General features: G+C 37.5%; 1 protein-coding gene across 5 annotated transcripts in view; it reads right to left on the bottom strand.

Annotated features, from left to right (window-relative positions):
* Positions 1–3,437: 3,437 nt before the first annotated feature.
* NECAB1 (N-terminal EF-hand calcium binding protein 1) overlaps positions 3,438–12,029 on the bottom strand; it is a 56,171-nt gene continuing 47,579 nt past the window's right edge. For all 5 annotated transcript variants that reach the window (XM_063391427.1, XM_063391390.1, XM_063391418.1 and 2 more), the window contains 5 exons: positions 11,340–11,393; positions 9,812–9,924; positions 7,736–7,813; positions 6,616–6,707; positions 3,438–3,726 (listed from right to left, as the gene is read on the bottom strand). In XM_063391427.1, the coding sequence (XP_063247497.1) occupies positions 3,698–3,726; positions 6,616–6,707; positions 7,736–7,813; positions 9,812–9,924; positions 11,340–11,393 (366 nt within the window). In that variant the 3' untranslated portion in view covers positions 3,438–3,697. The remainder of the gene's footprint in view (positions 3,727–6,615; positions 6,708–7,735; positions 7,814–9,811; positions 9,925–11,339; positions 11,394–12,029) is intronic.

Below are 12,029 nucleotides of genomic sequence, written 5' to 3' on the forward strand. Positions count from 1 at the left end.
ATAAAAATGGAACAACAAATACTGGCTGTGTCAAATCTCAGATGTCTTAGGGTATCTACTCCTTAGTTTTTGGGGTTTTTTTAACAAAACTTGATTGCTTCCTAATTTGAAATCTTCATCTTGACACAAGATACTCCTTAATATTTTGTGGATACACATGCCTTCTTTCAAGGTATGAAGTCTCTTATTATTAATAGTTTCACTAACAAGAGAAATTTTCTCTCATCCTGTATCAGAACAGGAGACCTGCCAATGCACTGAATTCCTTAAAGTTCTTTGTAAATAATTGTCCAATAACTTTGAAAAGTGAAAGTAATGGGAAAAAACTGAAGAACAAGACAGATTTTAATCATATGTCTTATATGGGTAAATGCGTGTACCAATGCAGAGTTAATTCTTTCTTTTCCCCTTAAATGAGTATAGCATCCAATACTGAAGTGGAAAGCAGAAATTCAAGTACTTCCTGAAAGCATCCATCAGTTGACAGGCATCAATAAGAAGTATTTGTATGAATATAATTAACTTCTAAATGTGTATTTTATAATAATATAAAACCTATAATAATACCATTTGGGTACTGCGGACAATTTTTTACCCTCTGTCACAAATGATAATGAAAGCTAAACAAAGATGTATTAAATGGCAATTGCAGTAAGGCAAAAAGCTGTCAAGCTGCATTGGATTGGCACTAGATTTCTTTTCCTGAATGATGAAAATAAATCTTTTTGTTGGTTAGTTTTTAATCTCTGGGAGTTTCTTAGAGTGGGTCATATGGACCTTTTTTCGCAGTATGTGTCAAAGACAGTTTCTGTATGTGGCTTTCAAAGCTCCTAAGTCAAACTTCTTTTTGTGTATGTTTCATTGAAGTAAATATGCAAAGGTGAGTAACTGTTACAAGGACATATGACCTGCTACAACTTTTTTCACCCTTACAGCATCTAATTGACATGAAGTTCTAAAGCAGGTTCTTTTAAGAATGATTTTAATAATTTTTTCCAGTGAAAAGGAAAAAGTGCTGTAGTATGTAATTTTTCACTTAAGAATTTTCCCTGAATCTGTGTCACATGTCACTGTATTTCCTTTGTTGGTAGGTCAGTAGTGACCAAAAACCCTGTGCTATAAACTAGCCTATCATCTTGGCATAGGAAAAACATCTCTCACTTGTTCAGGAGTATGAGTAGATTTATTTTGATAAGACAAGAAACCTTTAAACTTACACTGGTGTCATTTGTGAGGATAATTTCAGTGCCGTTTTAAAAATGGACAGATTGGTAGCTGGATCATATCAGTACAGGAAAGCCTTGGATTTCAGTGTTAAAAGCATTCACTTTCGCTGAGTTACTGTGAGAGAGATAAAGGTGAAACTGTCTGTAATATGGACTCATAAATTCAGATGTGCATATATCCCTCTCTGACATCCACATTTGTGTGGAGGACTAAGCCTCATGGACTTTATTGGCAAAGAGCTTGATTCAGTTGCCTAAAGGTAGGTGTCTGGTGTCATCTGAGAATCCTGGCATTCCAGTCAGCTTTATGCATGGGCCTGGCATAAATGACAGAAAAGCTATAGGTAACACACGTCATCCTCAGCTGGGAGCTGGAGACCAGCTGGTGTCCTCTACAGTAACTCATGTGCACTAGTGCCTTTGTTTAGGCAAATAACTCGCCTCAGAACTCCACTGATAAAATAAGAGCCAAATCTCCTTGGTCGCATGCAGGAACCTAAATGTGACGCCTTTCTTAATCTTGAGCTTACACCTTGTCATGGTTTCTGGAATACAGGGCCTTACTGCAATGAAGACTGCTTGTTTGTAGTTGAAATTCCCCCGTTTCAATTGCATATGGTATTTTTTGTTGCGAAGAAATAAAACTAGACATGAAGGTATTTTATTGAACATGGCTTTTAAGTTTCTCTTTGGGTACTGTTGGTAACCTCAGACTACTTAGTGAATGGAGAGAGCAGTCATGTAGCATGTAGAGCTTGTCAACCTGCTGTGGAGGTGTGAGGTTACAGTGGCTGCTTGCCCATTCTTGAGCTGCAGGACACACCTCAGATACAGCAGGGACTGTTAGGGACTCAAGTGACTTGTTAAGGAATCAAGTGTTGCTACTTCCAGGTCTTACAGAATCGCGGAATATCCTCAGTTAGAAGGGACCCACAAGGATCATCGAGATCCAGCTCCTGGCCCTGCACAGGATACGCTTAGATTCATACCCTGTGCCTGAGAGCATTGTCCAAGTGCTGCTTGAACTGCCAGGCTTGGTGCTGTGACCACTTCCCTGTTCCAATGTTCCATCTTTACCCTCTGGGTAAAGAACCTTTTCTTAACGCCTAACCTCAATCTCCCCTCATACAACTTGATGCCATGCCCTCAGGTCCTGTCAGTGGTCAGCAGAGGAAAGGGATCAGTGCCTGCTTCTCCTCCTCGTGAGGAAATTGCAGTCTGCAATGAGGTCTCCCCTCAGCCTCCTCCAGGCTGAACAGACCAAGTGACTTCAGCAGCGCCTTGTGTGGCTTCCCCTGTAGACCCTTCATCATCCTCATGTAGGCCCTTCATCATCCTCATGGCCCTCCTTTGGACACTCTTAAATAGCTTTATATCTCTTTCATACTGTTGTGCCCAAAACTGCACACAGGACTCGAGGTGAGGCTGTCCCAGTGCAGAGCAGAGCAGGACAATCCCCTCCCCTGCCCAGCTGGTGATGCTGTGCCTGATGCCCCCCAGGACAGGGTTGGCTCTCCTGCCTGCCAGGGCGCTGCTGGCTCATATTCAGTCAACCAGGACCCCCAGACCCCTGGATGGGAGGGCAGTCTGGCTGCAGCCTCTGTCACCCCACTGATGAGCAGGTTGATTGGGCTGACCTGGCTGTCTCAGTGGGTGTCCACTTCCTCCTCAATGCTCCATGCACATCCCTACCAAAGCTGCACTTGGGCTGAAAAGGGTGATCTCCCCATGGAGATGGTGCTCTTCATTGGTCAAGGCTATACAGTAGCCCTGCCTTCTGCTAGAACCAACCTCCAAACAAGCTCAAGGTTTATGGCTATTAATGCTGTAACTGCAGTTTCTCTAATGATTTTGCTGTGACCTGCCAGAGATCTAAAGAAAATATTTTCTGAGTGGTCAGGACATAGAGGTTGTGCAATGTTCAGTCTGGGGACCTGTAGTGACAACAGACAGGCAGATATGTTTCCTCTTATGAGGGAGGGCTAAGAGTCTGTTAACAGAAGATAGTGCTGCCTTGTCTTGCTGTGAACAGAAAATATCTCGGAGGAAGTTCTGTACTAGCACAAAGAGTTGTCCCTATGTCATTACTGCAATTGCCATTCATTAATGACTTACAGCTTCTCTGCAGACATGTATGAAAATGTGTGTTCAGGTTCACACTTCTTTCTTTTGTAAAAGGAGACACAGCAGCATTAAGTAATGGTTGTTTATTAATGCAGTGGACTGTCACAAATAAATAGTTTATCATAGTTGTCTTATTTCAGTTTTTAGAATGCATCATTTCACTGAACTAGTCACAAGAAGAAAAGATAATAAATGTGCAGTTTTCCAGATTTTAGAATGGATAAAGTGGGAAAGATCCCATCCATAATAACAAATGTTATCACATCATAAATTCACCTGTACACTGCAATATGATGTTAATGTAATGAAAGAGAATACAATATTAACATTACTTGGAACCACAGCTTCTAGTTGTTATTGAGGACCCACCATGATGCTGAAAGAGAGCAGAGGTTATTTATTTGTTAGCATAAATTGCATTTCTTCTTTGACCTCTGGTAAAAATTCTAAATAAAATAACTATAACATATTACAATGAAATGTTTGTTTATATATGCAGCTAATACTTGTGAGAAAAAATACTCAGAATACTGGGAGGGCTGAGTGTAAGTGGTGGGAAGGTGGCTTTATCACAGGAATTATATCTCCTTTTGATAATAACATCCAAAGAAGCATTAATGTGTCATAGGTGCAGCTGTATAAAATTAAGTGCCCATATCCCCAAGAGCAAACCAAATAAATCCTCAGTCATGTGCTGATGTGTGTGTCAGTTTTTAAGATGAGCACTATGTTGCCTGAGTGGTTGTATTAGCTTTAATGACTTGCTTTCCTGGTGACATTATTCAAATCTGATGGGGTTTTTACACAACTCTAGGAATTAATAGCTTTTTGTCCTCAAAAGTAAGAGAACTGATGGACTTGTAAAATGTCATTCTCATAAAAAGTTCTGTAATCAGCAGACTATGGGCAGTGCTGGGATGAAACCAATTTGTGTTTCTTCCCCACAGTCTCTAGCCTTTGGCCTTTTGAAATGGAACCTTATGCAGAGAGGAACCACAAGATTTATGGAGAGAGATGGGAAGGAAGGAAAGGAATTGTGACTGTATCTGAGATGCCAAGTGCCCTTAGTAGAGAGGTATTCTAGGCCACATATTTTTCACACTACACAAATTCATTAGCAGAACTTATTTCTTATGTATGTATCCATAAATGCTTCCATTAATGCTATTTTAATGAAAATTATTATTCATGAAGAAAAATGATGAGAACATACTCAAGAGTCCTACTTGAATTCAGGCTATGAGCCTAGTAGTCTCTGAAACATCAGTGGGTTAATGCATTTCACCCCCCAAAAATGCCAATTAAACTATTTATTTCATGGGTTACAGTGTCATAAGTGTCCAGTGGTTTCCCCTTAGCTTGTTTTCTTTGCCCGAAGGTTCTCTAGAGTCCTCAGGTCCAGATCTTGTGTAAAAATGAGACATTCACTTGCATGTGAACTGAGTGATTCATGCCATCCTGGTAGATTGGCTGAAGCAACTTGGTGAGTTAATAGTTGTGTGAGTGGTTATAATTGCTTGTGGTTCCTCTTAACAGATGGCAAATTGATTTTCTTTAGGATAATACTGGATTGAAACATTTTGAGAACTTGTCTTCCTGAATCATTCTTGGCCACATAAGTGTATCCTTACTAATTTTAGGTAATTGGTAAAGGCTTATGAGTTGTAAACTTTGAATGAATCAGATTCAGATTACAATTTGCAATTGATTCAGTTTTTAGCTACCCAGATGTGTAAAAGAAGTTTGAAAGTTTCTTAGCTAGGGTAAATTTGTTTTTAGAATAGAGCTGATCTGTGTTCTAACTGAAGACAGGCTTAGGGGTTTTCCTTCTGATTTTACAGTGATATCACTTTTTGGTGTCTAAAACTCTTTTGTAAAGTGTACTGGTGAGATTGCAGCCATCATTTTTTACTTCAAGATCATTTTCTGTCTTTCAAACACAAATACGATTTGTATAGATCGGAAGCTCTTCCATGAAATAGAGTTCAAATCATTTCACAGATTTCTAAATTACAGGTAATGTATAAAATTGTGCAAAGAACTGTGAACGCATTAATTGCCATTGCCTGCCCCCCAATCCAGCAAGGAGTGCACAGGGAGAAATGCTGTTTCTATGGTAACTGTCTGGCAGGACAGAGTGCTGCAGACTGAAATCCTTCTTAGCAGGCAGAGTAAATGCTTTAATGAGTACTTGGAATCTAATTTCAGACACTTCCATATTTAAGCATTTAAAATTGTGTTTACATTTTATTTTGTGTTAATTGTACTTTACCCGTGAGTAAACTACCCTGGAACACTGATGGATCATGTGCAGTCTCTTGGACAGAAAGAATTTTGGAAAAAGGCTTCATTGTTTCCTATAATCAAGTTTGTCTTAAATCCAGCAATATCCCAGTAAGAGAGAAGATTTACAGAGATACTTGGTTAATTGACTTCAGTCTCCTGAATCTGCAGAAATCCCTGGCATATAATTTTGTGTCCACACCAAGCTCATGAGGTCTGAAGATGACTTGGCTGATTTCTTTTAAAGGACAAACCCTGGGTACAGGACTACATTTATTTTTCTACTAAGTAGAGTTTTGTTATTTTAAATTTAGTCTATTTTAAATTTAGTCTGTAGTCAGACACATAGGAAATTAGGGCTTCATTGTAATAGATTTGTGTTCTCTAAAATAAAAAAAAAAATCTTCTCTGTAAATATGAAACTGATGCTTTCTTTGCTTCATCCTGCACCTACACGGTGTCTTTTAACTCTTGTTTCTAGGAGAAAGATGTTACACGCTAATTGGATTGTGTCAAGAACAATAATTTGGAATCTTTATCACCATACTTTTAAAAAAAAATAGTACGAAGTATGTATAAGTTGGTTAGTAAATATCAGTTATTAGTAACTAAGGATCCCTTCAGTCAATGTAAGTAGGAATAAGCTGAAGTCTTAATCAGAAAGCATTTTTTTCCTTGAAAAGCTTAAATGGGACCTATTTTACCATTCACAAATAGTATTGTTTATTCTAGATATTTTCTTAAATAGTGTATGTTCGTGTGACTTCACACTATGTAAAAATAAAGCACTGTGAGTCTTCTCCTTGTTGATGCATTTTATATTTATGTGCTTAAAATAAAAACATTTGGAGTCCTTTTCTCCTCTATGTTTTACCAAAGAAGATTCGAATAAGAGTGATGTTATGCAATGATCTTGCATATAGAACACACTTATAGAACCTTTCACATGGAACCAAAAATAATGTGAAAAGTTAATATTTACCAGGGACTAGCATTGTTGTGATGAGCTCTGGAGTCTTCAAGAAATCCACGTTACTTCTTTGGAATGCCTTGCTGTAACTCATTTGAAGGTGGCTAAATAATTTTAAAAAATAAAAATGTAACAAGTTTTTTAAAGAGGCTCAATTTTTTTTAAAATGGGCATTAGAAATTTCACAATTAATGCCGTACAGAAATTCTGTGCTTCCAAACTTGCAGTGGCAGTGGGAGAGGAGACCAGATAAGCTCTGAAGTGCCTGCATGTTCTATTAAACACGGGTTTTCTGCTGAGCAGCTCGCTGTCAGTCTGATGCTCATCTCTTGGTTGTGACCCAGTACAGTGTTGACATGTGTTACCAGTGTTCTTGAGTCTTTGTGATAGGAAACCCAGTACAGCTGGGGATTTGTTTGAAAGCAAAGCAGCAAAGCTGCAAGAGACCTCTCCATCTCCCAAAGAGCAGCTTCTCTCTACAGATTTAGGATCATAGGGTTGGTTTATTTGAGTGTTTTAACTAAATATAGATAAGGACGTTCCTTTTGTCTCTACTCAATTCCTTAGTCATCTGCCTGCTGGAGGCTAGAATTCAGCTGGTAGGATGTTTAATAGTTTCTATTTTGGGTCCAAAAGAGAGGCTCAGGGAGTCTGTTGGATGGGTTCCTGTGATGTGGATTGGGGAGTTCTGGGAGAGCTCCCCATAACTACTTGCATGCTGAGGTGTGCTGCGGGCTGGCACATCTGTTTCAATAATTGTGTCTTTTTGTTTCTCCTTTACCATGAAACTGGTGATATTGCTGTCTTCCTGTTTTTCTGTCTCTGATGAACTAACATCCATCCAATGCTATTTCTTTATGTACTCACTTTCAGACTTTTTCTGTTTTGAATAATAACTGTTGTCTTTCTGGCATTTTTATTTATGTTTCAATATATTCAAGTCTTTAGCAATGGAAGTATTGTTCTGAAGTATTACATATGATAAATTTAACAAAAGATCAGTTAGTAATATTTATAGTAATTTGTACTCAGTCTTTCTACACAACAGATTTCTAACCTTCAAAACTTTATTTCTTACCAAAAAAAAAAAAAAAAAAAAAAAAGAAAAAGCCACCAAAGCCCTGACACTTACCTATTCCAGGCATTGCTGTTTTCCCAGAACTCATAAACAATGAAGTGGAAATTACTTGGAAGCTTCTGTATGGAAACACTAAAAATTTCACAATAGAACTAATTTAATTAAACAAAAAAGTTATTGGACTTACACATTTAATTTCAAACTCCTTATGAGTAGGAAAAAATGCAGTGATTTTTGAAAAAAAACCAAACCCACAGAACAAAACAAGAAAACCAAACCCAAAACCAACTCAACAAATGAGTGATCATAGTGATCATATACTGCAAATTATCTGAGCTTTTAAAAACAAAAATCCTTATATATTTATTTTTATTAATTAATATTTTTAATGAAACTCATTTTTCATATTGCTCCAGCAGTGTAATTTATCTAAACAAATGCTAAACAGAAAATTAATCAAACAGCTGTTTCAGGGAAGATCGTCTAAGAAATAGAAGTTATCCTTTTGTATGAGAGATGCATCAAAGTGTCATAGAATTTAGGTGCTTTGAAAGCCAATGGAGTAAATGAAGTATACCTATAATGGAGTACAAAGCCAGATAGGCTGATATCTGCTGCAGATATGCTTTTAAAATAATATTTTGCATACTAGTTACTTGTTCTTAAGTTATTCAAGTAACAGTTTCTCAAGAGTGAAAAACGACCCACAGAATATCTTTTGATCCTCTACACAGAATCATCCTGAGCATAAAAAGCTTTATAGCGTGTAGGATAATTTTAACTTGAGTACTTAAATTAGTGTTTAGATAAATAACACAGAAAGTGTATATACAGATTGTTCCTTGAGCCCAAGTGTGAGATTGCTGACCTCACTAATGATGTGCTTGAAAACCTGTCTCAGCTTATGCTTCATAAAGTACTAAGCAATGTTTCATGATTTATTGGTTTTCTCCTGCTGTATGTGAAAGTGCATGGTAAAATGGCAAAAAATATCAAAAGCGGTTGGAAAAAACAAGTCACTGTCAATTAAAGCTACAGCAAAGCCCATCCATTAGGTGGCATTACAGACTTACCAAATGGCTGTAAACTTGGGAAAGAAAGGAACTTTCTGCCACCATTTAACTTGCATTCTGAAATAATGTAATCTCTCTTCACTGACAAGCCTGCAGTCACTACAGAGTTTTGCTGGATGTTCATTTCTGGGAGCAGGTGAGGAGGACTTCTCATTGGGGTTTGTTTTTTTTTTCCCAACTCTTGGCCAACAAGAGAATTTTATTTTCCTCATCAGTCTGCCTTTACAAGTGAACCACTGCAGAAAGATCACTCTTCTTCCAGCCTAATTTTTCTGGTCTGTGTGAACACTACTGATACAATCCTAAATGTGATAATCTCATAGCAACAAGACTCATCAATTAGGGATGTGATAGGCAGTCTTTGAAGCCCTTGATTATATAGGGAGATTCTGTATTGTGTACACATTACAAAAATATCTTTTTCATAATGGTCTGTAGTATGTATGATGGTAGATCTCTCCACTATGTTCAATTCAGAAATTAAGTACAGTGGTAGGCCACTAAAATTTATTCTTAACCCAGCTCTAATGTTTGATTAATTCTAAAAGGAGCAAAACAGAAACACAGTTTAATTGAAAATTTTGCTTTTTAATTTTTCCAGTACTTTATTATGAAATATATAATAATATGAAACAATTCAAATTTTACAATGACAGCCTGAAGGGAAGATTCTGAAAGCTCCCAAGCAGAGGACTGAAAACAAGTTGATAAACTGCTCCTTTGCCAGGTGAGCATAAATGAAGAACAGCAAATTAGTTTTCCGATAAAGAATGGCAGCCTAGGAACTTCCAGAAGTCATGAATTGATGACCTGCAGAGCTAACAAGCCTGAAAAGATTTTTCAGCATCTTTGGGATGTACTGTCATTTTGTGACAGTACCTAAAATCTGCATATTCTGACATCTTTCTAGTTCTAGGTGTCTCTGAAAAGCTCTGTCTTACACACACACATAACCCAGCAAGAAAATTGTCATAGGTTCTCTCTTCATGAATAACCTGAGTTATTAAAGAAAAAAGACTGCATTTCATCAGCCCAAGGACAGTAACACTGTACTTACTGCAAGCAGCCACCTTGAGCAGAAGCAGATCCCACGTACTGCTTCAGAGCAAGACGGAATTCCTCCACTTTTTCTTCTATCACAGACATTTGATGCTGAACAATCATTATGTGCTGATACAAAACCATTACAGTATTACTGCCACATCCTCCTCTGAATTCCTTGTGCTTTAAACTCAGAAAATTCAATCATGAAACAATACAAACCACAGTCATAAAAGAAAACCCACAGAAGTTCCCTTGAAGTTTGCAGTCCCTGTTTTAGTGATCTGGAGTGGAGATGCAGAAATGCTCAAGCATCAAGGCTTTTATGTCTAGGCATGAGTGTCCATTTCAGACAGTTGTCCTAACTCTGGAGCAGAGAGTCTTTTCAGAAGAAGGCAAAGCAAAGACCTTTGAGATGTTTATTAGTAAAGTCAGTGTGTTTCCTTGGATGGATCTGTGTGGCAGCAGGTGTGAGGTTTGGGCTAAGAACATATCCCCACAGTCTGCACTGGATGCATGGTTGCTTTTGTTAAGGTGCTTTCATAGTTTTTACCTTTTAGAGCCCTGACCCTCATCTGAGCAAGATGCCTAAGATAGCCCACGTTAAGTGATGAATAGAGAGGGGGCTTTCCCTGCATAATTCTGCAGGAAAATGTGCTGTCTTTATAAATAAGACTATGGAAACAATCAGCATTGCAGAAGGCCTATTTATCCTGAATTAATATAATTATCATTTAGCTCTTTCAAGTAGTTTATTTATTGATTAATCTATTGAAGCTTGTTGACTTTACTAATGCAATATTTAAAACAACACTGTGTGCTTCGTAATGAGTGCAACTTAATTTCTTGCACAGGTTTTTGACTGCCTTGTTTATGAATACTGTTATATCATGGATTATAAGTTATACTGCATAATCTCATTTTTAAAAAATCTAATGCAGCTCCTCTGATTAAATTTTTTATCATGTGTATTTGATTTGCACTTTATTAGGTTGAAATGAATGAACGTTAGGTTCCTGAATTTAGGAATGCTAGTATAACAATCTTGGGACATAAACTTGTTTAACAGTAAGTTTATTTCTGGTCACAATTTTGGTTTTGTAGGTTGTAATGAGCATGAGATACTCTTTCAGTTTTTCTCATAAGATTTCCTATAACAGTTTTGGGAGGGAGGGAGGCTGTACAACAATGGTTAAAGCATGCATGCAGCATTTGGAGCAGAGAAGCTACCACCCCATAAAAATTATTGCCAAATGTGATAAATCGTATTAATGATACATTTTTTCCTTATGTGTGTTAAGGTTTTGGCTCATTCTATTCTTTGTAAACAATGCAAGAAAAAAAAAAGTTTTGTCCCCATATTCTAAGTTTTGTTCTGTTGCCTTTTGCACAGTGTATTCTGCTAACTAAAATGGATTCTTATCATTGGAAAAAGTGAGGATAAAGATTTTTTAGATTATTTTTTGACAAAAGAGACCAGGTGTGGTCTCAATGCCTAGAGTTTAAAATAAAATGTCAAAATCATTATCTTGAACAGTACTTACAGGTCTTGGATTTTCTTCCAAAACTTCCTCTTCAAGTGGCTCAAGCTTTAGGTCCTTTGAGGCAATTGAAAAGAAAATAGAAATTGTAAGAAGAGTCAATACTACAGCTGTATTCAGCTCTTACATTTTTAACAAAATATTCCAATAACTAGATTCTGTTCTACCTCAAGAAGTTAAATCCCTTCTTTAATAGTTCTAAGTCAAACACAATTGTTTACAAGATCTTGCATGCCTCAGTGGTTAATTCCAGCTCAGGCTGTCTTGTAAAGTTTTATTTATAGTGCTTGGCAGGTGATTTTTCATTTTAACAAATCTGCTTGTTCCCAAATGTATGTTGGACTTAACTGAGAAAAGACAGACATCCTCTCAAATTGTCACAGGGACTGTGGAGATGAGCAAGAATGGTAATTTGAAATGAACTATCAGCTACTATTGTGCAATCATAAAACTTCATACAGTAGAAACTTCCCTGCAGGGAATCTGTGCTTGCAGGGGGCTGTTTTCCAGCATTGAAAGAGATGTGCATGCTGGTCCAAGTCAGGTTTCTGGACTTCTACCCTTGCTATGAGGACAGGCTGGGCAGCAGCAAAGAGATGTGAGTACACCTGGTACACAAACTGGATGTGTGCTTCAGGAATCAGTGAGCCACACAAACACCAACCAGTAGCACACAAAAAATCATTCTTTATT

The sequence above is a fragment of the Prinia subflava genome, chromosome 1 (assembly GCF_021018805.1).
Source record: "Prinia subflava isolate CZ2003 ecotype Zambia chromosome 1, Cam_Psub_1.2, whole genome shotgun sequence".
Classification (NCBI taxonomy): Eukaryota; Metazoa; Chordata; class Aves; order Passeriformes; family Cisticolidae; genus Prinia; species Prinia subflava.